The sequence below is a fragment of the Salvia hispanica genome, chromosome 4, assembly GCF_023119035.1.
Source record: "Salvia hispanica cultivar TCC Black 2014 chromosome 4, UniMelb_Shisp_WGS_1.0, whole genome shotgun sequence".
Lineage (NCBI taxonomy): Eukaryota > Viridiplantae > Streptophyta > Magnoliopsida > Lamiales > Lamiaceae > Salvia > Salvia hispanica.
The window spans coordinates 47,966,093-47,990,764 of NC_062968.1; the positions used below are offsets into that span (position 1 = coordinate 47,966,093).

The window sequence follows — 24,672 nt, forward strand, 5'->3', positions numbered from 1 at the left end:
TTCAGTTTGGTGAATTAGGGGAAAATTCATACCATCATTGAGGAGCATCATGCAGAGAGGGAGCTCATCTTTGAAAGCATCGATCGTCTTCAAGCTCCAATATCTTGTCGGTTCCGCTATCCATCCTCGAAACTCGCTCCAAAAATATTTCAACGGAGGACTGCAATCGAAGGTTAACGATCACATTAGCATTGGATTCCCAGATCTTATATAGAGAGAGAAAGTAGATGGAGCGAGAAGATTGTGTTGAACAACCACGAGTTTTGCTTCATTTTCAATTCCACGCATATTTATAGTCTAGCTTGCTTCCCAGTTTCCACTAGTATTAATATTTATAAAAATAAATTAAGGCGGAACATAAAAATAATTCTCCAATGTAACTTATACTTTTATTTGAGTTTTTAGCTTATATTAGGCCATCTCCAATATTTAAACCAAACTCAAATCCATTTCTAAAAGTATATCACACTAAAAAATAATTTTACTTCAATTGTTTACATCAAATTTAAAATTTAATTTTTTTTAGTATATATCTCATAAAATGAGGTCTGTTTTTTCAGTATGATTGAAGAAGTTTTCTAACACCAAAAATAAGATTTGGTATATGGTTAGATAGATGATTTATCAAGATTATGGTAATTAAGAAATAATCTTGCGTGACCTTTACTATTATCTTGATGATATCACGTTCGATTCTGTCGTCAACGTAAGATCATGTACTGTCATTCACCCTTCTAACCTGTTTAGTTAATCAAGTGACGTAATCAGGTTTTTTTTTAAAAATATTATCAATATTTAGTTGTTTTTACTGCGAATTTACAAATGATGCGAATCAAAATGGACAATGCTAATTTATTAGCCAAACATGTTAAGAAGAAAAAGAAGATAGGATGTCAACCATTACTATATTAATTTCTATTCGAATTTTATCTCAGTGATGAAATGTGAAATAAATTATACGACGGGATGGAGTCATGTATAGGCTACAGACACTAGTCATAATAAGATTTTATATTACAATCAAGTACGTACTATATTTTTTTAATAAAATAGCCATACCAGTTTTCTAAAAGAGAAAAAAGTACAATATAGCTCGTCTAATGCTCAAAATTGCACCAAACAACCACTTGCATAAATTGGTGTATCAAAAAAAATAAACTGAACTTGTTAGATAGGTCAGTTTTATTTTTTATACACTTTCGGTATTCATTTTATATTTGAAGAGGGATATCGATCAAGAATCTTAATAATATAATATTGTTAAAATTCTTAAGAGTGTACTATTGTTATATATTCGTATATAAATAGGGCATATTTGGAAAGATGAATAAAAGTCATTGCGGGTCGTTAATGTTGGTGCATTTCACCGGTGATCCTTTTATTGAGAAAGGTAAAACTATATCAATTTCGAAGATTTGACACCACTTATTAGAGTATGGCTGCGATATGAATTATCTATAGCATAGTGTGAGTTGAATGAAAGAGACAATCTTCCCTCTTGTGCACTTCATATTTTAATTTTATTTTCGAAAATAGATAATATATCAATCATGTATTCTTTATTCAATAGAAATAATACTGCTATATATAGTAAGAAAAAATGTGATAGATATGTAATTGTCCTAATTAAAATATAAGCTGGGCGTAGATAAAAATTAGCAGGGGTAAGTGTCTGGAACTAGCCTGCAGCCCCAGCCCAAAATGAATATATTTGGGCCTGAGATAATTTCCATAATAATTAAATAAATCCGACCTGTAATTAATTTTGATTGCCAAAACGGGTTAGTGAATTGGGTCGGGTTAATGACGTGATTCCGGATCACCACCGGAACGTTCTTCCACAACCCACTGCCGCCACCGATTTTGTGTGTGGTGGCACTGTCTTGGACTCCTTGTCCCATTTGAAAAAAATTATACCTCCGAGTTTTCCTTATCTAACCCCAAATTAATTATTTAGGGCTTTGAGTTGTAGTGTTTCATCGTCATAATTTGGGGCTCATGGCCACTGAGACACCACAACCGAACTCGCTCTCTCTTTCTGGTACTTCTCTTCTTCAAGTACGTATCCCAAAATTTATGTTTTTGTCTGTTGTAACGTTTAACAAAATTGTTTTCTTGATCGCCAAGATGCGAATGCAGATAAGCTTAACGTCGAAGCTGCTGAAAGGCTTGCTAATGAGGCACTGGTACTCCTAATTTTATTCAATCATCATCTTTTTTTTGTTGGCGTGTGTTTGGATTCGTTGGCCTGCCTGTGCAGACTATTTATGAATGTATATATTGTTTATGCAGCGGTTGCCAATGTCAGATGCAGTGCCCATATATGAGCATCTTCTGGCCAATTTCCCCACTTCGGTAAGCACTTGTTGTGGGACTTGAACTCTAAACGCTCTTCGGTGTACTCTATTAGAACGATTGTGTCAGGTCTTATTTTGTGCAAGGGTGTGATGGATCATGTGTGTAACTTTGTTGATAGATGCTAGATGCTAGATGCATGCCTGGCTATATTATGTTAAATAAGTATATAATCTTGAAGTTCTTCAGTTGTGTGACATTTGACAGTGTATTTTGGTTTGTCATGCCATATGCCGAATCACATTGTGCAAGTGGAGAAGTTCATAAGATCTCAAGAACTTCTTTAGTTTTTCAGAGTAGAATTTTCTGACTTAGCTTAACTTAATAGTACTACTTTAGATCAAGTTTAATTAAATTTCTCACTTAATGATTCTAGGTTCGTGTGCCTATTTCTTATATTAAGGTCACATCTAAGAAGTCCTTCACATACTCTATGTATGTGATATTAATGATTCTAGGTTCGTGTGCCTATTTCTGATATTAAGAAGTCCTTCACATACTCATGCATGTTTCTTCCCTCCAATTTGTACTCTGTGTCATTGATAACCATTGCTGTTCTGATTGTTCAGTACATGTAACTTTGGCCTATTAATCTTTTTATTGCCCATCATTACTGGTTTTCATTGCTTATTTAAATTCCTGTTTTAGGCAAAATACTGGAAGCAATATGTTGAGGCTCTCATGGCCAGCAACAATGATGAAGCAACAAAACAAGTTTTTAGCCGTTGTCTTTTGAATTGCTTGCAAGTTCCTCTTTGGTATATTTTCTACAACTTGTTGAAGTCTTTTCTTTTCAGTTATGTGTTTGATTTTGGTTCACTATCCTGAGTTATAGCGTAGAATTTAGTGCTCATAATATCTCTCTCTTCTATCTGTCTCCCCATGCTTTAGTCTTGTTGAAACCTTGCTTGCTTCCACCATTTCTATGCAGGCGCTGTTACATTCGCTTCATAAGGAAAGTTAATGATAAGAAGGGAATAGAGGGTCAAGAAGAGACAAAGAAAGCTTTTGAATTCATGCTTAACTATGTTGGTGAGTCATCCTGGAGTGCTTATCTTTGTATCCATCTCACACATGCATGTGTCCACACATTTTTAAACTACCTCCGTACCTCCACCTGTATTTTGCATTTTTGCTATAATTATAATTAACTGTTTGGTAAAAATTATGGGTACGCCAAATTGCCAATGTAGAAGATTTGCAGTTTTGATGTGACCTAGTTTTAATGACTCATTAGTCTACTGTAATCATGATTTTAGAGATTTTCAGCTTCTCTCTCTATATATGTATATATGTGCAAACACACACATCGAATGAAGTTTACCCTCCATATTATCAAGTCCTCTTCACCACTTAGTCTTTTCTATTTGTTTTTATTGAAATAAGATCCCTTTAATTTGTACTTATTTCCTAATTGCAATTATAAAGCTTTGAATTGACTGCTTTAGTTGTCATAATTGTAAAAAGCCTTTTGTCCCTTAAAGGCTTAACCTATTCAAATTGTTCTCTATTGCTAAATTATGTCACTGAGGCTGAATAATTTATTTCTGTTGCTGCATATGTGTGACCTTCATATTTTGCTTAAAGTCTTGCTGTACTTGATTTTGTTGTTTGTTGAATTATGAGTAGTTCCAATAGTTTCCTAAGTGTAAGAATATCATTGACAGGATCGGATATAGCATCTGGCCCTGTATGGATGGAGTATGTTGCATATCTAAGATCACTACCTGTAAGTTAGACTGTATGACTGCTTGCTGTTGTGTCAATCAACCTTTCTAATCTTCTCCCTATAATTCTTTTCATAAAATATAATGGAACAGGCACAAACAACTTTAGAAGAGTCGCAGCGGATGACTACCATACGTAAACTATACCAGAGGGCTATTGTTATGCCTACTCATCATGTTGAACAACTTTGGAGAGACTACGAGAATTTTGAGAATTCAGTGAGCCGTGCACTGGTAGAACTCCGCTTCTGATATTTTTTGGTTAGAGCTTATGTTTCTCATTTTAAAGTGTTTTTTAAAGAACTGTTCCCGGGAATTTGGGAAAAAACTCTAGTTTCAGCTAGAAATGTAATCTGTTACTTTGCCATGGTAGCTGATAGTACACTATATATAATGATCTGGGCATACGTTGTTTACTTCCAAGCTGATTATTAAAGTACATTGCAGGCAAAAGGGTTGGTGACTGAATATCAACCAAAATATAACAGTGCAAGGGCTGTTTACCGAGAACGTAAGAAGTATGTTGATGAAATTGACTGGAATATGCTTGCTGTTCCTCCTTCTGGTACTCCTAAGGTATCTTTGACCCATTTAGATAGAAGTGGAGTATTCTTATTTAAATTTCTTTGTGGCTATACCTTCTTAATTACTGTTTTTCACTGATAAGTGATAACCAGCTTCAAGAAAATATGTTCAATTGCACAAGCGCAGCTTTAGATACAAGAAGCAATAAGTACTAAATGTTTTTGAGTACTCCCTGACTTGACATATTTATTCAGTTTAACTTGGATTGAGTCACTAGACTCTCTACTATTAGTTTCTTGTTTGATATTTAGATAGGGGACGAACAAATCTGGTAGAATATTGCCTTACCCAGTTCCTTTATCAAGAAAATTAAATGACATCATTTTTTTCATTACTATTTTTGTAATAGTATACGGTTTATTTTACAGGAGGAAATGCAATGGGTGGCCTGGAAAAAGTTATTAAGTTTTGAGAAGTAGGTGTCCCCATCACTGTTATGTTTGCTTATGAGTGAAAGCATCATCAAATATGCTACTTTCTTGACACTATAACATACTCCTCCGTCCTTTCAAAATAGAAATTATTTCCATTTTGGTCTGTCCCTTAAAATTAGAAACCTTTTATTTTAGGAAACTTTTCTCTCTCTAATGAGGTGGACCCATTTTCTACTAACAATAATTCAGATACTTTACCAATTGTGCATTAAAACCTAAGTTGTTTCAAAAGTTTTTCTTTTCAAAGACGGAGGGAGTATATAGTATATGTAACTTGAAGGAGAAATAATTTCTAATTCCCAATTTCTTCATTGGCACAAGATAGTACACCTGTTGTATTATTTAAATAATTTTTCCTCTCTTGATGTCTTTGTTGTTTTCTAAAAATACATCATTTGTGGATACTATTTTTGTTTCACGGGCTAAGTTCACGGTTTACTTAGTTAACAACTATGTTGGCTTCTTCACAGAGGTAATCCACAGAGAATTGACAATGCTTCAGCAAATAAAAGGATAACATTTGCTTATGAACAGGTACTGAAAGCACTACATATGATGGATTTCATTTTTGAAGTTGTGTTTTAGCAGTTTCTTGTATGTTGATGTTCCATGAGATGTTCTATGCTGCATTGCGTAAGTTGGACCTTCCACAGCTATTTGTATGTCAGTTAAATTTGAACCTCAAATAAATGCCATATGTTGCCAATCAACTTAATCCATGTGCCTCCTATCAACGGGTGCATGCTCAATCTGGATGGATTTGTTTATTTTGTATCTGTATGCCAACATTGAATAGTCTTGTGGATAAAATTGTTAAAATTTAAAGTTTTAGGCTAAATTGCAAATTTTCCAAAGGCACACTAGGAATGAATCCCATTTATGTTTTTGTAAATTATGTTTCTTGGGGATTTACAGTTAGATTGTTTCAATGCTGAAGTAATGCATAGTCATTTGTTTTACGGCCATTTTATGGAGTTTTGCTGAAAAAATTCCATATTAATTCTTTTGATGTCTTTACTTCAACCATTCTGTGTGAGTGTAATAAGCACAAGTATTTAATGATCAATATGTCAAAGTATGATGACTGCAGGCCTCTCTTAATCCTCAGCATTACCTGTAAAATATATTTAAATGTTGCAGTTACGTTTTGTCCATGTTCCCCTGTTGTGGACTTATTTGGTTTTCCTGGGATTTGCAACCTTCGATTCTTCAACTTAGTTTCTCATCCATCAAATTTGGAGATTCAGTTTCCATTATATGCATGGACCATTAGAATGGTTGCTTTGATGTTAAGGTTTTTTGTCTTAGCTTCTGATTTATGTGTAGCCATCACTCTAAGATAACTGATATGAAAAAGTAGATAGCAAAGAGAAAGTGCTCACACGTTTGTTTTGGTGCTAGTGCCTCATGTACTTGTATCATTACCTGATATATGGTATGACTATGCCATGTGGCATGCCATAAATGGTTCACAAGACTCAGCTATTAAAGTTTTCAACGCGCACTGAAGGCTCTTCCTGGTATATATCCATAAGCTGATAGATTATGTTCTCTCAAATATCCATCTTCTCTATATTTTTATTTTGGTCGTCTCGATCGATTTTTTGGTATAGCTGCTCTTCTGTTTTGAACTATAGTATCTTCTTCCCTATCTGATTCCATTACTCATTAATTTTTCCTCTCGAGTTTCCTTAATAATTTCTTTACTTTTGTTGTAGATTCGGATATGCTTAAGTATGCCTATGCTGAGCTAGAGGAGACTCGTGGGGCAGCTCAGGTACCATTCTGACTTGAGATTGTTTCCTTCAGACATTAAGATTAATCATCTTATAATTTATATAATCTCAATGCTTTCTTTTGTTCAGGCGGCAAAAAAAGTGTATGAAAGTCTTCTTGGAGATGGCGTGAATGAAAGCAGCATTATCTCACATCCAGGTATAAAATTTTGTTCTGCCTGCATTTGCAGTACAAAAGTTGTTCAAAAATCAGAAGTGAAAACTCACATTACTGGTATCTGCTGAAGAGCAATCTAATATTATTAGAAACAGAACACAACTAATAGACGGATATGGGATATCCTGTGAATTTTGAATTGAAAAGGATGCTGTAGTCATATTTAATCCTCGCAGTGGTTAGAGCGATTCAAACTCTAAATGGAATTCATCAAGATTAGTTTGTCAAGTAGCCCTTAACATGTTCTACTTATTTGTTGTGAAACACTTACTTCTATTTTTTTTTTTTCTTCTTTCGGCCCGTGTTGTATTATTGAATTGTTAGTTTATCTAAAAACTGCAACAAAGTGTGTTGATTGAATTTGTAAATTGTTTCTGCTGTCTGCTCTGCAGTTTATACGATTCTTAAGGAGGACTGAAGGAGTTGAAGCTGCTCCAAATACTTTCTGGATGCCCGAAAATCTCCGAACTGCACCTACCATGTTTATGTTGCATATGCAATGATGGCATTCTGTCTAGATAAAGATGCAAAGGTGCTTTAGCTTCTACATGTTTCTGGGATTGATCTGTTAATGCTCAGAGGACCATTTTCTCGACTTGCTCAGAGCTATATGATAACATGATGATCAAGTTTTCTCTAACAAAAAAATGACACTAATGGTGTTACGTAACTGTCTTCTTAATCTTTTCAATCTTTCTAGTTAAAAGCAAATTGGGTTTTTCTTTAAAATTTTGTTTTTGCACAATTAAACCTGGTCTCCCTTTCGTATTATGTGTTTTATGCAACTCTTTTTTGCAGCTTGCACACAACATATTTGAAGCAGGTCTCAAACGTTTTATGCATGAACCCAGCTACATTCTTGAGTGAGTACCTCTTTAAAGCCAGTATGATACCATCTACACTGACAGTTGTGATTGTAGTTGTAATAATTGCGGTGATAATTCTAGTATAATGCTGTATTGATTGCTGTGGCTGCTTTCAAAAAGTTGTTAGAGCAATTGTAACATAAGTAACCCATCTTTGCATGGAGATGCGAGTCATGTAACACAAGTAATTTAGCCTCCTTGTTTTTTCAATTATTGTATGATTCCAACTCCATATTTATCATTTTCCAACTCCTTGTTCTCTGTGAGGCTTTTCATACTGTCAATAATTTGGGTAATGTTGCAATACACAACTTACATGATACCAAATTTTATTCACAATGCAGATATGCTGATTTCTTGTGCCGCTTGAACGATGATAGAAATATCCGTGCTTTGTTTGACGTGCTTTGAGCTCACTTCCACCTGATGAATCTGTTGAGGTGCACTGTTTGAGCTCTGTTCTGCTGTTGTTTGTGTAGATCGTCGTTATAAGTTAGATATTCTAATTTTTTTTGTTTTCTATCTTGTTGAACTTATGAAAATTAAAGATCTTTAGGGAAGATTTTTGAACCAAAATAAAAAGTTATTACTATGTATTCAAATGCTATAAAAATTCTGGGAATAGTATAAACTATGATGCCTGTACCTGTCAATTAGATATTCAGATGTGATATATCATAAGTATTTAAGTCTTCTTTTTCGCTTTTTGTTTTTGCACACTTACTTGACTGGAAGTGCAAAATATAGGGTTGTTACTGTTCCACTTTTAAATTGTAAAGTTATATATTTACTTCAATGTAGGTATGGAAAAGATTCGCCCAATTCGAGCAGACGTATGGAGATCTTACCAGCATGTTAAAGGTAGTTTTGTCATTATTCATTCTAGTATGTGGTTGATTATTAGTTCTTGCTTTCATGGATTCTTGCAACTTGACATCACAAAATGCTCTGTGACCTCAATCAAGTTTATTACCGAGTCTGAACATTTTTGACCTATCTGTTGGAAGTAATGCTGTAATTTTGTAGAAGCCAATTGCTTATTATGTGGTGTCATACTTTGTTTCTACAATATGTGTTCATTAGTTTTCTCTGTACTAGGTTGAGCAAAGGAGGAAAGAAGCTTTATGCCGTATGACTGAGAATGGAGAATCAGTTTTAGAAAATTCTCTGCAAGATGTCATTTCGCGGTATAGTTTCATGGATCTGTGGCCTTGCTCAACGAAGGACTTGGATCATTTATCTCGGCAAGAGGTACTTACTTTTGGTCTCTCCCTCTAACCTGAATAATGTTTGAGTGTATTATAACTGTCATACGGTCTGCTTGTAGTGGCTCTTTAGAGGTGTCAATAAGAAGATTGAAAATCCTACTCCTGTAAATGGACCTAGCTCTGCAGGTAAAGTAGTTACTTCTACTATATTAGGGTTCATTTTTCCCTTCTACTTTCACAATCTCTCTGTTCTGAATGCAGATCGGACTACAGCAGACATTCAAATTAATTCAAATGTTTCTGGCAAGGTTGTTTATCCAGATGTATCAAGAATGGTGATTTATGCTCCTGGACAAAAGCCTGGTATGTACATTTTATTTCTTGTTGTAGTTGATTTGATCCATTGATAGATAGTTTAGTATGGTGAAATGCGTAGAGAGCTCAACCTGGAGTTCCCATAAGGAAGAGAGTAAGGGTTTTATGTCCTTGCATAAGCTTTTGAAAACGAGTAGCTTGAAAGTTATCTCTATTTGGTTTATTATATGAGCTATTTGTTCCTGCTACCTCTATAACAGCTTTTTTAGATGGTATTTGATCTCAATAGTTCTTTTCTAATCTCTTTCCTGTTTCCCATTATTAACGAGTGAGTGCCTGATATTGACATATGCTCAAAGCTCAAAGTCGTGATAGAAAAATGGGACTTCTGAGTTATGATAGTTTTTAGGTTCAGAACAGGGTGTTGTAAATATGAATTTTCTGGTATATCCTTCTTGCTTAAGTAAATACTCCCTCCGTCCCACAAGAATATGCACTCTTTCATTTTTAGTCCGTCCCACAAGAATATGCACTTTTCAATTTTGGAAACTATTTTCTCTTTAATGAGGTGGGACCCATTCCCCACTATCAATACTTTAATTACTTTTTCTCTCTACCTATCTTTTACTTTACCAATTTTACATTAAAACCGTGTCGAATCCAAAGTGCATAATTCTTTAGGACGGAGGGAGTAGACTTTAGTCAAAGCCAAAACAAGCTTTCTATATATAGTTACGTTTAAATTTTCGTCATTATTTATAAAAGATCAAATCAGTTTACCCTAATAAAATACTATTTCATTAAACTAAAATTCATTAGTTTTTATTCTCAATGAAAAACAAGGCTCTAGTTAAACAATATATAGCCTAGTATTGAAGTAACACAAATGAGCTGTATCAAATAAAAAATTCTGTATTTTAATTAAATGAGCTTTTATAGCCGAATTGTGCTTGTAACTTGCCAAACTTCAATCTAGAAGCTGGACTATAACTAAATACTGAACTGACAGAATTCTGTGTAAATGAATCTACGTCACAGACCAATTTCTCATGCTGCTTTTTAGGTCCATCTCCCGATGCTGATTTTGTAGTATCCATATGTTTGCAAAGCAACATACCACCAGCTAGTGCAAAACCCAGTGCACCTCAACAATTGCCATCTGGACCTGTTCCAAGTGCCAGTGATGTCTCTGGTTCAAGTAAATTAAGACAAACAAGAGATAGGCAAGCTGGAAAGAGAAAAGGAATGGAGAGTATGTCATTATCTTTCTTTCATGTCCTGTTGTGCTAATGTATCATATGATTCCTTGTTATTACTTATATATCATGATCTTTTGCATAGTTTAAAATGTTTCCCAGTTTAGAGATTGTTCGGTGTAATATATTGAAATATAGTACTTAAATTCAACTTGTACAGAAAAGTATAACAGGACTAACATTATCATTTTTCCCGTAGAGTTGGGGAGGAATTGAGTTTGATTACTCTTAGGTTACTGAATGTTGTATGGTGGTTTTACTACTCCATTCATGGAACTCCAGTAATTAAAATTGAAACAAGTTGGTATGCTGATTAGCTTTGATTGTGTCTTGTTAGGGCAAGATGATGATGACACGTCTACTATCCAAAGCCAACCACTACCTAAAGATGCTTTCAAAAATACGGCAACTGCAGAAAGCGCTTGGCACTAGTTCGCGTACTGGTGGAGCTAGTTCTCGTACCGGTGGAACCAGTTCGCGAACTGGTGGCTCTCATCATATGGGAGTGGATTTTCAGGCGATTTCTCTGGATTCGGGTTGATGGTTTTAAGTTACAAATTGTTGTTGTTTGTATATTATTGTTAGAATTTGTTCCAGATGTGCTCATTTGTCTGTAGAGTGGGTGGTTAGTATATAAAAAATTTTTTTTTCTTATTAGCTCTGGGTTTAGTTCCGTGCCTTGTCTGTAAAATCAGATGGATTGATTGAAGGATTTTAATTGTTGTTTATATTCACTGTTATTTTAATGAAATTTTACTATTTCTCCCTTGCAATGAACATATTTTCATTTATGGATTCTGGTGTTTAGTTTTTGTTTCTAGTTTCCAATTTTATAAAATTGTAAAACCAACATGATCTTTCAGTGACCAAAAAGGTTAGTTTTGCTCAAATTAAAATTTCCTTAGAACTGAAATTCCATACTCAAAAAGGCGCACTCTTTTTACTTAACAGGTTCATAATCAGTATATTTAAATAGATACTCCTCCCTTTTGTCCTAAAATAAGATCCGTTTTTTTTTTTGGGTCGCAAATGGGGTTCGGTTCACTTTATTTATAAATAGTAATAAAGTCCATTCACTCTATTTTCATTTAAAACTATTATATTAAGACTTTTTATTCTACAAACTTTTTCACCTACTTTTCTTAATATTTCTTAAAACTCATGTCATCAAGAAATGAGATTCTTAATGGCAGACTGAGGGAGTACTTATTAATGTGACATCGTATCTAACTTTTTAATTGTTAGTTTATTATCAAAATTAGTTAATCAAGGTATAAATTAAAAGTAAAAGGAGACAATTTTTATGATGTAATCATGATCGGCTAGTAAATGGGATGAAAATTGTAATACTAAATGGTATTCTGTTGCAGCCACTCGAGAATACAGAGAAAAGGTAAAAAAGTCTTGAAATAATATCAAACATGGGTAAAACCTAAGCCTCTTCCAAATAGTTGAGCTGATGGCCAAAGGGGCTAAACTCTTCTACACCTGCGTAAAATTCCAGAAATAAAATGAAGATTTGTCCATACCCTCCAATAGAATAAATACCTATTGAATATATACATATACTACTATTATAGACAAAAAATAGTTGAAAATATGAAGAGATGTTTATTCCAAATTAAACACCAGGTTTAAATTTAACTTGACACATGATATAATCTGAAGCCCAGACTGGATGAAAATAAGAAAGAATCAGGTCTGAGAAGTAATTCTCGGTCTTTTTCCATTAAAGGTTTTTAAAGAAATCAAAATCATAGCAAGATTTGTGGGTTACCTTTTTTTTAATGCTAAAGACCTTGTCTGTTCGGATTTCACAAAGGGTTTGGCTGGATTTTCGTTCTTTTGGGGTTTGGGGAACCACAGAAACAAAAAACCCACAATGCCCCAAAAAATTTGCTCCGGCCAGGGAAATGAAAGGCCCCAAATAAGGGGTAATAAGGGCCGGGAAACTTGAGAGGAAAAGAATATCAGAAAGAATAAGATACGGTACTTCTGCATACTGCACAGAATAAAAGAAAATAAAAAAAAGAAACATATTTAGAACACACTTATGGCAATGGCATGAAATGGAACACAAACCCCCCCAAAAATTATCCATTTAAATACCACTTAAAAAATTTAAAAAAAGCAAAGACAATGATTCATGTTCAAAAAAAATCATTGCCTGTGGGGCATAACACTGTTACACTGTCTTAATAGTTTACTGTTAGCCCTGGAGTTGCTTTTATTTAAAACAGGTTTATTGTTTTCCCCTCATCATCATAAATAAAAAACTACGCAGAGCAATTGTATTCCTTTATTTCCTCACATGCTAAACAGAAGCAAAAACAAAAGATGAGCAAAAGTTTCCACATCCATTATATCCCTCTAGAGCAAGTAGTGTACATATATCCAACAGAAAACACTTATAGACATTTTGGGCCGCCCAAAAAAATTTCCCTGTAGTGTACATTTTTGTTCATAAAATTCCATCCCTAGATGAGTTATCACCACTACCAAACATGGCCTAAGATTATTATTCATTTATTATTGTAAGTATACAATATTATTTTTCTGGGTTTCTACAAAAAAAATAATACATTAGCTTTTTATATAACTCTTTTAAAAAATTTTTTTTTGGTTTATAATCAAAATCCTAAATCCTATTAGGCTGACCCATATTTTTTGGAAAAAAATATGCCCCTGCAAACCAATGGTTTTGAATCTGAAAAATTGATTTGATTTGTTATGATTAAGGTTTGGGTTTTGGTTTGGTGCCAAACCACACTAAACCAATCGGCGAACACCCCTACCAAAATTTCAAAGCCATCGCAAAATTATCTGTATGCAGATAGAAAAAAATTTAATGTCAGACAGTTACATAAGATGGTGGTAAAAATTATTGAGATATGAAAACGATTCCAAAGCAGCATTTTGTAACACCCCAGCTGCAGCGAACCAACTAGAAACGGAAGTGGGAAAAGGTATAGTTTCCTTTCATACAATAAGATTTTTTGTTGATTGATGTAATGGAAAATACAGGTAGGGCAAGGATTTATAACTCCCAAGACAAGGTCGAAAACAAGTTGAATGAAAGATTAAATGTTTTTCCAAGGAAAGGTCTTGCGGCTGAGGAGAATATCCCACAAACTTCTTGCTTTGCCCACAATATAGGATCCCATTTTTAGATCACCTGGCTGATTGGCAGCCCTATTCATACTACGAAAGTTCTTGCATATTCTATCTCGGTTTGGGTTTAAACTTAAAGCAGTTCTGATGTGTATGACGTAATTGAAGGTTCTCATACAAATTTGACACTGTTATTCTTGTGAGACTGCTAGGACAATGGTAAATAATCAAAGTGCACAGCAGCAGCAAAAGAAAATAGGTTGTTCAATTAGCAGCACAAACTCTTAAATCTAAACGTGAGCAAACTACTATAGGACACATGTAGTATGTAAATTAAAACTTGGCTACTCAAGAATCTAAAAGGCCCCATATTAGCACAAAAAAAATTCATATTCAAAACTCAAACACAGACCACCTAAGCAAGATGGCCAGAAGCCAAATTCCACAATGACCAAAAGAATGATTAGTCACCAAATGATAACAGATAAAAAAATCAAAATAAAAATCGAAACCTAACATCCCACAATTTGGCAATTTCCATAGAAGTTTTGAGAAAAATGTGATAACGAAGAAACATATTCAAGATTTGGCGTATTCCATCGAGAGAAACACAATTGGTAAAGGGCAAGGCTGGTTCGAATATAGAATAAGTACCTGCAGTGAGTACACAGCCGAAGCATTGAGCTTGACGCCATTTCTTGTGGGGTTTAATCAGCGATAAAGGCAGAGAATTACTATCTGAGAAAGTCCCTTTAATATTTTCAACAGCTATTTGGTCATTTTCCTAAAAAGGGGGTTTTTTTAAGTGGGATCTCCTTTTGGGATTAGAGCATCCCACGGGGGCTCGATGCGGGCTGTAGTCCGGCGGAGGGGGCCGATGGTCCAGGGCAGTGCAGACGGAATCTCGCCGCGCACGCGCCCGCAGGCCGGCCTCGAGCGCGAGACGGCGTCCCGCGTGGCCGCGCCAGCTGCGTAGCCACCCCCGGCCCGCCGGCTGCGAGTGGGCATCGTAATTATGACGTAATAAATTTTTTTTTTTTAAATTCAAAAATTCAATTTAATAAATAAAAAAAAATTCAAAACGGTCAAATGACGTTGGGGAAAAAAACGGTCGAATTTTCAATTTTTTTTATTTTTATTCTTCTATAAATATACTCCATACTCCATTCACCATTTTACACAAACAAAGCTCTCTTCCCCCTTCCTCTTCCATTTTACACACAAACACTACTTCAAATTGTTGAAAAAAAGTCCGACGATGGAAACTCCGGGCGGCGGCCCCCGCGGGTCCCCCAGGGGGCGCTCCGTCGGTTCGACTTGAACTCGTTCGACGATTGGGCGAGCATGTACAACTGTTTGGGTACTCCCGCCGGTCGCTCGGCACCCACGAGCCCGACCCCCCCGGCCGTACCCAAACACCACATTTTGACGGGGACGGTACTATCGCCCCCCCCCCAATCCCCGGGGATTACCCCAAAATTCCAAAGGAATTTTTCGCCCAAACCAGTTTGCCCGTAAATTGGTGGAGGTTTTGGGCCCCCGGTTCTAAGTCCTTGGGCCCCCCGGGGCCTGCCGAGGGGGAAAAAAGGAGGCGGGGGGACCGGGAGGGGGTGGGAGAGGGCCCCGGGCCATGCATCCCCGGCCCCCCGGGACGTTGGCTCGTCGGGGGCCGGATGGGCCCTCTGGCGGCCCCGGGGTGGGGAATCAAACCTAAGTTTTTTTTGGCAAAAAGTCACTAAAGTTTACAACCCCGGGCCCAGAAAAATCCGGTTTCCCCCGCGTGAAGATGCCCCGCTTTGGGGCGGCCGGCGGAGATGAAAAAAAATTTTTGCGCGATATAGGGGAGAAGGGGCAAATTTCAGGGGGGGACCCGGGGACCCGACTTTCCCCGAAAAGGGCGGCGGGTCTTCAAAGGGGGCCGTCGGAAAGATTTAAAGCGTCGATGTTTGGTTCGGCCCCCAATGACAGTGGGGCGGTTTCCAGTCGTCCCCCGAAACCCCGGGGGCGCACGGCGGTGGCCAACTCCCCCAGTGATGGCGCGAAGGCAACACCTCACGTGAGGGCACCCCAAACCGTGTGGGGGTCTTCTTGGTGCACGACGTGGGCCCGAAAGGGCCCAAAAGGGGGCGGGGGGCGTGGGGCCGGGGAGAGCGAGGGGCGGGAGGGATGGCCGGGCAACCAACCCCGGGGGGGGGCCTGGGCCGGGCACCCCCGGGGCACCCCTAATGTCCATGTCCAGTCGCCAGGGATGGTGGACTCTAAAATGAACCCCGGGCCAAGTTGCAGCCCATATGGCCGGAATTGAGTATGTGGGGCTCAATTTGGGATGGGCCCACCGATTTGGGGGGGATGATGATTCGCCCGGGGGAGTTCTTATAGTTTTATTTTGAGTATTTTAATTATGTATTTTTTTTTTTTTTTTTAGGGTTTTTTTAAAATTTTGTACTTTTTTTTTTTTTTAAGGTTTTAAATTTAATATTTTTTTTATTTTAATGAAGTGTGTTTTTTTAAATTTAATTTGTTGGAAACAAAATAAAAAAAGAAATTGAATGAATAGTTAAGAGGTGGTTAAGAGATGGAGGGTTTAAAACTTTTTCCCCTTAGTTAAGAGATTAGGAAAAGTACAAGGGGCCCAAAGAATAGGGGAAAGAAAGATTTTAAAAAGGGGTTCGGATGGGGCCCTTTTGTGTGTTTGTTTTATTGATTAGTGGAGTACTACCTCCCAGTGGGACATTTCTTTTGAAAGATAATAAAATAAAGAGAATAAAAAGTAGAGAGAATAAAAAAAAAATAAAGAGAAAAAAAGGTTGACTTTTACTAGGGGAAAACACCGGGACTACCCCCACGGAAGACACGGAAACCAAAAAAGGGCCTTGACCGGATCTATTTAGTTGATTATGCATTCGACCCCAATTTCATGCAATATTCATAGATTATAGATAAAACTAAAAAAACACATTCTATATTCGATGTAGATTCGATTTTACCTCATAATCCATCATTGGATGAGGGCTAGCTGCCCCCCCGGAGATCTTGGTTTATCGCCCACAATTTTCCCAAACCCTATTCCCTTGTTCTTGATTCTCCACCCGTGTGGGCGGATCCAAAAACCCAAATAAAAGTGATATGAGATCTAGGAAAACCAACCCCTAAATTGTCGATCAATCCTATGAATTAGGATAGAAAAAGAAAAAAACCAAAACCCAATCTCCCCAAAGGGCACGAAAACCCGGGGGCAAGAGGGGAGAGAGAGAGAGAGCCGTTATGGCGGTAGGGTTTGTGATGTGTGGAGTCTTTTTGGGTTTCCCCTCTCACACTATTTATAAGTGGAAAACTCATGAGGAGATTCATCGAATTTCCCTACTTGACCTTCTTAGTAAAAAGCCTTAGACTTGTTTATCATATTTCAATAATAAACCATTTATATTATATTATTTATTCTCATAAATAGGTAAACAAGTGGATGTGGCGTTTCTCGTATACATGCACAAGCTGACTGTACAAAGGCATGTACGCTCGAAGCATCTTTTAGTATACAAACCCCAACAATCACTACCATGGAACGTACCAAAATGATAAAACTACTATGGAACGAATGGAGTATTATATTTTTATTATTTTTTGGAAACAATTAGGCACAGTTTATTTGTTAGGAAAGTAAATTTACAGATCACTTTACTTTCATATGTTCACACATGCCAAGATTTAGAATTCTATATTTAATTTAAACATTAAATTAAGATATATAATAATTAATTTATTATAAATATGTGCTAAATACATATGTTATATGTCGCGGCTGTCTTGCCATAGTGGTCACTGACTGCAGTCCAGCGGACCGCTGATGATGGTTTGTCCTCACTGTTCTTCTTTTGCTGCTCCAGTAATTTTTTTAACGAAAATAAACTTAATAGAAAAAAATTAATTAATTTTAAAAAAATTGAAAAAATTCTAAAGAAAAACAAAAATCAAGAAAAATTGGTACACCTCCATTGTTGCGCTCATCGGTTTCCTCAAGTACCTCTAAAAATATAAGAAAAATAAAATGTAATAGTGTTACACTCTAAATTCAGGGTCGGACCACTCTAAGGGTATAAGGAGAGGTCTAATTTGTGGCATCGGGCGCGGTCCGCAATGTGGGGCTCCAGATCAAATAGCGAGAAATTTTATAATTTTTTTTTTATAAATTCAAAAATTATATTTTAAAATATTTATTTATTTTATTGAAAATTAGTCTTTGATAAAAAAATAGAAATTTTAAATTATGTAAGTTTTGGCGTATAATTAATGTTATTATTAGGAAATTTAATTATTAATTAATTATAATTAATTAATGCAATTTTAGATGTTTTAATACTGTAAATTTTGATATTTTATTAATGTCATTTTTAGTTATTTATTTTAATTTTATATATAAAGTTAAAATCAAAAGATAAACATAAAATTAGATTATAGTAATTAGAAAATGAAAATAAAACAAAATTGTGTTGTTTGGGAGAATAACTATGTGATTAAGTTGAAATATGAGGAGAGATTTGTGTTGTGAATGACTTATTACTTTTTGAGCTGCAAATTTTACATTGCTATTGGTATAAGATTATCATAAATTAATACTCCATCCGTCCGCGAACAGGAGTCTCATTTTTCAATTTTGGTCCGTCCGCGAATAGGAGTTCCGGTTCATAATCACCATAAATGGTAAAAAGGCCTCACATTCCACCAACTCATTCCACTCATATATCATTTAAAACTAATATATACAAGTATGACTCATATTCCACTACTTTCTTCCACCCACTTCTCTTAACATTTGTTAAAAACCCGTGCCGAAAGACTCTTATTCGTGGACGGAAGGAGTTTTAATTTAAAATACATCTAGGGAGAATTCTACTCCCTCCGTCCCGCTTAAGATGACACGTTTTCCTTTTTAGTTTGTCTTAACTAAGATGACACATTTCCTTTTTTGGAAACTTTCTCTCTCCAATTAATACACTCAACCACTTTTTCTCACTCCTATTAAAATATTCATCTTTCTTTATCTCTCTACTTTAATACTTACACCTACTTTTTCTCTCTCTAATTAAATACTTTAACCAATAACTCCTAAAATCTCGTGCCGGCTATGAAATGTGTCATTTTAGCTGGGACGGAGGGAGTATAATACAATAAATAAAAAAGTTACTACGGACACATACTGGAATACTATAAGCATATCTACTATTTTAGTATAAAATTGCATTATGATGTACAATATGTTACAATAGTCTAACAGAACTGTCCTAGAAAATAGTGTTACAATAATCTAACAGAACTATCCTAGAAAACTAGTAGAACACATAATGAAATCCAAAGAAGAAATTCCTTTGTAAACATGTATGTACTCGTAATTCTATATATATACTACGAAGAAAAACACTCTAACTTAAGTACAAAATCACGATAGACTGATAAGAATAGCAAAAACTAAATAAATCAACCTAGTGAGTTGTTCTATTTTATTGAGATGCATTATATAATTAGATAATCTCCTCAATAAATACATGTTATATAAAATTGAATATTCACTCCACTATATAACTACTTTGGATTTTAGTAGCCTGGAATTAATGGAGGAGGCGGAGATTTATAGCTGGCACCAATAATACCTGGAATTTTGTAAGGAGGAAATTTGTTAGTAGGTGGTGGTTGAACCGGTTCAGGTGGAGGAGATGCGATAGGTTTTGGTGGTGGTGGGGAGTGGACTGGAGGAGGAGGAGAGTGAACCGGGGGTGGTGGCGACTTCACTGGAGGAGGTGGAGAGTGAACCGGAGGTGGTGGCGACTTCACTGGAGGAGGCGGAGAGTGGACTGGGGGCGGTGGTGACTTGACTGGAGGAGGTGGGGAGTGGACTGGGGGCGGTGGTGATTTGACTGGAGGAGGTGGCGGTGAGTGGACTGGAGGAGGTGGCGACTTAACTGGAGGAGGTGGGGAGTGGACTGGGGGCGGTGGTGATTTGACTGGAGGAGGTGGCGACTTAACTGGAGGAGGTGGGGAGTGGACTGGGGGCGGTGGTGATTTGACTGGAGGAGGTGGCGGTGAGTGGACTGGAGGAGGTGGCGACTTGACTGGAGGAGGTGGAGAGTGGACAGGGGGCGGTGGCGACTTCACTGGAGGAGGTGGAGAGTGAACTGGGGGTGGTGGCGACTTAACTGGAGGAGGTGGTGGAGAGTGGACTGGTGGTGGTGGTGACTTGACTGGAGGAGGTGGGGAGTGGACTGGGGGCGGTGGTGACTTTGACTGGAGGAGGTGGCGGTGAGTGGACAGGGGGCGGTGGAGACTTGACTGGAGGAGGTGGAGAGTGTACTGGGGGTGGTGGCGACTTAACTGGAGGAGGTGGAGAGTGGACTGGGGGCGGTGGTGATTTGACTGGAGGAGGTGGCGGTGAGTGGACAGGGGGCGGTGGAGACTTGACTGGAGGAGGTGGAGAGTGTACTGGGGGTGGTGGCGATTTAACTGGAGGAGGTGGTGAGTGGACTGGGGGTGGTGGAGACTTGACTGGAGGAGGTGGAGAGTGGACTGGGGGTGGTGGCGACTTGACTGGAGGAGGTGGCGGTGAGTGGACAGGGGGCGGTGGAGACTTGACTGGAGGAGGTGGAGAGTGTACTGGGGGTGGTGGCGATTTAACTGGAGGAGGTGGAGACTGGACTGGAGGTGGTGGGGACTTAACTGGAGGAGGTGGCGGTGAGTGGACAGGGGGCGGTGGAGACTTGACTGGAGGAGGTGGAGAGTGTACTGGGGGTGGTGGCGATTTAACTGGAGGAGGTGGAGAGTGGACTGGAGGTGGTGGAGATTTGACTGGAGGAGGTGGCGGTGAGTGGACTGGAGGCGGTGGAGACTTTACTGGAGGAGGTGGAGAGTGGACTGGGGGTGGTGGGGAGTGTACGGGAGGTGGTGGTGACTTGACTGGAGGAGGTGGAGAATGAACCGGTGGCGATGGTGGTGGCGAGTGGACCACAGGTGGTGGCAACTTGACTGGAGGAGGTGGAGAGTGGATCGGGGGTGGCGACTTAACTGGAGGAGGTGGAGAGTGGTCAGGTGGCGGTGGTGATTTGACTGGGGGTGGTGGCGACTTGACTGGCGGAGGTGGAGAGTGGACTGGGGGTGGTGGCGACTTGACTGGAGGAGGTGGAGAATGGACCGGGGGTGGTGGCGACTTGAGTGGAGGAGGTGGAGAGTGGTCAGGTGGCGGTGGTGACTTGACTGGAGGTGGTGGAGAATCGACTGGTGGCGGTAGTAACTTAACTGGGGGTGGTGGAGAGTGTTCCGGAGGTGGTGGTGATTTGACTGGTGGCGGTGGCGAGTGGACTGGAGGTGGTGGCGACTTGACCGGAGGAGGTGGAGAGGGGACTGGGGGCGGTAGTGACTTGACTGGAGGTGGTGGAGAGTCGACTGGTGGTGGTAGTAACTTAACTGGGGGTGGTGGAGAGTGCTCCGGAGGTGGTGGTGATTTGATTGGTGGCGGTGGCGAATGGAGTGGAGGTGGTGGCGACTTGACTGGAGGAGGTGGAGAGTGGACTGGGGGCGGCAATAACTTGACTAAAGGAGGTGGAGAGTGGACTAGTGGCGGTGGCAACTTAACTGGGGTTGGTGGAGAGTGGTCTTGTGGTTCTGGGGAGTGGGCTGGAGGAGGTGGAGAGTGGACTAGTGGTGGTGGAAACTTAATTGGGGTTCGTGGAGAGTGGTCTTGTGGTTCTGGGGAGTGGGCTGGAAGAGGTGGAGAGTGAATTGGTGGTGGGAGTGATGGAACTGGAGGTGGATGTAACTTTACGGGAGATGGTGGTGGAGAGTGGACTGGTGGTGGGAGTGATTGAACTAGAGGAGGTGTGGGTTCAACTTCGGGCGGCAAAGAGTGGACTGGAGGTGGCGAAGAAGCGAGGCGTGGGGCAACACGTTTTTGTCGTAAAGGCGGCTTAGATGGTTCCGGTGAGGGGGCAGGGGTTGGTGTCTCCATTTTAGGAGGAGGTGATGCCTTGGGAATCTGGGACGGGACAAACGTCTTCTCAGGTTTAGGTGTTGGCTCAGGCTTCAGCGAAGGTGTGGGTTTAGGAGTCGGAGCTGATGGAATGGATTTTGGAGGTCGACAACTGGTCGAATGGCCATGAGTCGGGGGTCGACAACCGGCATTGCAGTCAACCTTCTTGCTCAAGGCTATGCGACACTCCTTCTCTGGCCTCTGATTGGGTTCTCGAGGCAAGCAGTTCTTCCTACCGTCAATAGCCACAATGGGAAGCGCATTGATCATACACTCAGGATCTTGGGCATCAAAGAAGTTGTAAGAATAGGTGAAGTTCTTAAGATTCGTCAAGGTGCAAACAGTTTTCGAAACCTTGCTCCTAAATTTATTATTCCCAATATTGAGTACCTCTATACTCTTCATGTTTTCCATCCCCTGCGGTAGGTCGCCCATAAATTTATTGTTGGAGATATCAAAAACTTTGGTCGTGTTTAACATTGTGATCTCTTCTGGAAGGCACCCTGACAACTCATTGTACGAAACCACAAACTCGTCCAATTTTCCTGCCATCTTTCCGATGCTGGACGGAATGCACCCAGAGAGATGGTTGTTTGACATTACGATGACGGAGGCCGAAGAGTTACCAATGTTTTCCGGGATGGTTGAGTGGAATCTGTTGTTGTTCAAGAAAATTGCATCAAGGGGCTTGTCGAAGAGCTCCGGAGGTAGCTCGCCTTCAAAGTCATTGTACCGTAAGTCGAGGTATTTGAGTTGCGGTAACTCCAACACCACCTCCGGGAAACACCCCACAAAGCGGTTGTTGCTCACGTCCAACTCGTACAGTAGCTTGAGGTTCTTGATCTCTTTTGGGATGATCCCACAAAATCTATTGGAATTAAGATGGAGGAGGCTGATGTCGACTAGGTACCCGATCTCTGAGGGGAGGTGACCAGCGATATCGCCATGGTTAAGGTCAACACCGGCCACCACTAGGATATTGGCATCGTCCATAGCCTTGGCACAAAAGACGCCTTTGTAACTGCACACATCGGGACCCTCCCAATTGCTTGTGAAGCCATTTGGATCAGAGTATATGGATTTTTTCAATGCCCGCAGGGCTTTGTAGGCTCCTTCTAGCCTCTGATTGGCAAGCTTCGGAGTTGGCTCAGAGGCGCATTTGTAGCTGCACATCTCTGATTCTTTATGATTGCTTGCTTTGGGAGTAGGAGTCGACTCTTTCTCTTCGGGGTCCGAGGTTGTCTCGTTGTCTGATTCTCCGTGATTGTCAGATTTTTGTGACTCTTTCTCTTTGGTATGTTGGGTTGGCTCGACGTCTGGTTCTTCAGTATTGTTGGGATCTGGTGTAAGGGTTGGTTCTTTCTCATTCTCTATGTGTGACTCATTCTCTTTGGTATGTTGGGTTGGCTCGACATCTGGTTCTTCATTATTGTTGGGTTCTGGTGTAAGGGTTGACTCTTTCTCATTCTCTATGTGTGACTCTTTCTCTTTGGTATGTTGGGTTGGCTCGACATCTGGTTCTTCATTATTGTTGGGTTCGGGTGTAAGGGTTGGCTCTTTCTCATTCTCTCTGTCTTTCCCTAGGGAGATTGTTGTTGTATGTGGTTCGGGTGTTGGGGTTGATTCCAGATCGGGATCTGTGGTTTCTTCGGACTCCGACAGTGCTTCGGAGCCTGTTTGACTATGGGCACCAACACCTAATCCAGCTTGGAATATTCGCTGAGAGAAGGAAGGGATGGCAAGGTGAGAAAGGATGAGGAGGAGACAGCAGCCCAAGGTTTTGATTTCCATGATAACTTCCTTGGGGAGAATTAACCCATTGTAGCTTCTACCAGAGTTTTGTCACAATAAATATGAGCTACTTCCTCAGACATTTCTTTCCGTTCAACTTATGCAATGCCATCCATTTTTGGAGGTCAATGTTCTTTCTCACACCAAAAATATAGGAGATGAACCATGTATTTCGTGTCTTTCTCTTTCTTTCTAACCGCTAAATATGGACACACCAACTTGGAATTATCTCACAGCTAATTGTTTCCCTGCCTCTTTGATTATGGAGTATGTTTAATTAAAAGGTCATGAATAGTAATTGGAATGCGTAACTTGATTTAGTAAATAATAATTATATGTGTTTACTTTATACTCCCTCCGTTCCATAGTAATAGAGTCATTTTTTGCCATTTTGGTACATTTCATAGTAATAGAGCCATTTCCCTTTTTAGTAAAAGTCAACACATTTTTCCACATCCACTTTACTCTCTCTTACTTTTTTCTCTCTACATCTCTCTATTTTTTTTATTTTCCACTTTATTCTCCATTACTTAACTCATCTAACACAATTTTGTTTTAATCTCTGTGCCGAGAAAAAACGCTTCTATGTGGAATGGAGGGAGTATATGATAGTATATGATTCTACGAAATAAAATTGTCCTACATATTTGTCACAACAAATCACATATTGTTCACTGTAAGTTTTGACAGAATGATTCACACGCATTTTTAATTATCACGGATTAGTATTCTTATCTACTATTGTTCATTGATATTGCAGTACTAGTTTTATTAATATCTCTTATATTCTAGTCTAGTCATCTTTTTGGTAATTTGTTTTCTCTTTATATAAATCGAAAATTAAAGGTGATTGAAATTATCGAAGACAAAAAATGTTGCTCAAAAAATAGAAAGAATATTAAATGGATTAAATCAACAAGTTGGGAATCACCATTTTTTATTTTGACGTACTTCTACTACATGCGTTTTTTATCTATTACGTTTATTTTATCACTGTTAAAGGGATTCGTACCAAAACTTTGGTATACCGCAATTCAATACTTCGATAATTTTGGTATGA

The 24,672-nt window shown here is 38.8% G+C and overlaps 1 protein-coding gene and 1 pseudogene across 1 annotated transcript; one reads left to right on the forward strand and one right to left on the reverse strand.

Annotated features, from left to right (window-relative positions):
* The first annotated feature begins 1,790 nt into the window (after positions 1–1,790).
* On the forward strand, positions 1,791–11,284 carry LOC125221262 (annotated as a pseudogene).
* Positions 11,285–19,994: 8,710 nt separating this feature from the next.
* On the reverse strand, positions 19,995–23,612 carry LOC125221264 (pollen-specific leucine-rich repeat extensin-like protein 3). Its single transcript, XM_048123389.1, has 2 exons — positions 21,684–23,612; positions 19,995–20,855 (listed from the first exon to the last, which is right to left on the reverse strand). The coding sequence occupies exons 1-2, from the start codon at positions 23,610–23,612 to the stop codon at positions 19,995–19,997; spliced, it is 2,790 nt and encodes a 929-aa protein (XP_047979346.1).
* Between the last annotated feature and the right edge of the window lie 1,060 nt (positions 23,613–24,672).

Excerpts from the sequence above, each read along its gene's own strand:
- LOC125221264 (XM_048123389.1), bottom strand. The coding sequence starts at position 23,612 with ATGGAAATCAAAACCTTGGGCTGCTGTCTCCTCCTCATCCTTTCTCAC. Across the intron at positions 20,856-21,683 it reads TCCACTCTTTGCCGCCCGAA|TCGCCACCCCCGATCCACTC; the intron begins GTTGAACCCACA and ends CCTCCAGTTAAG.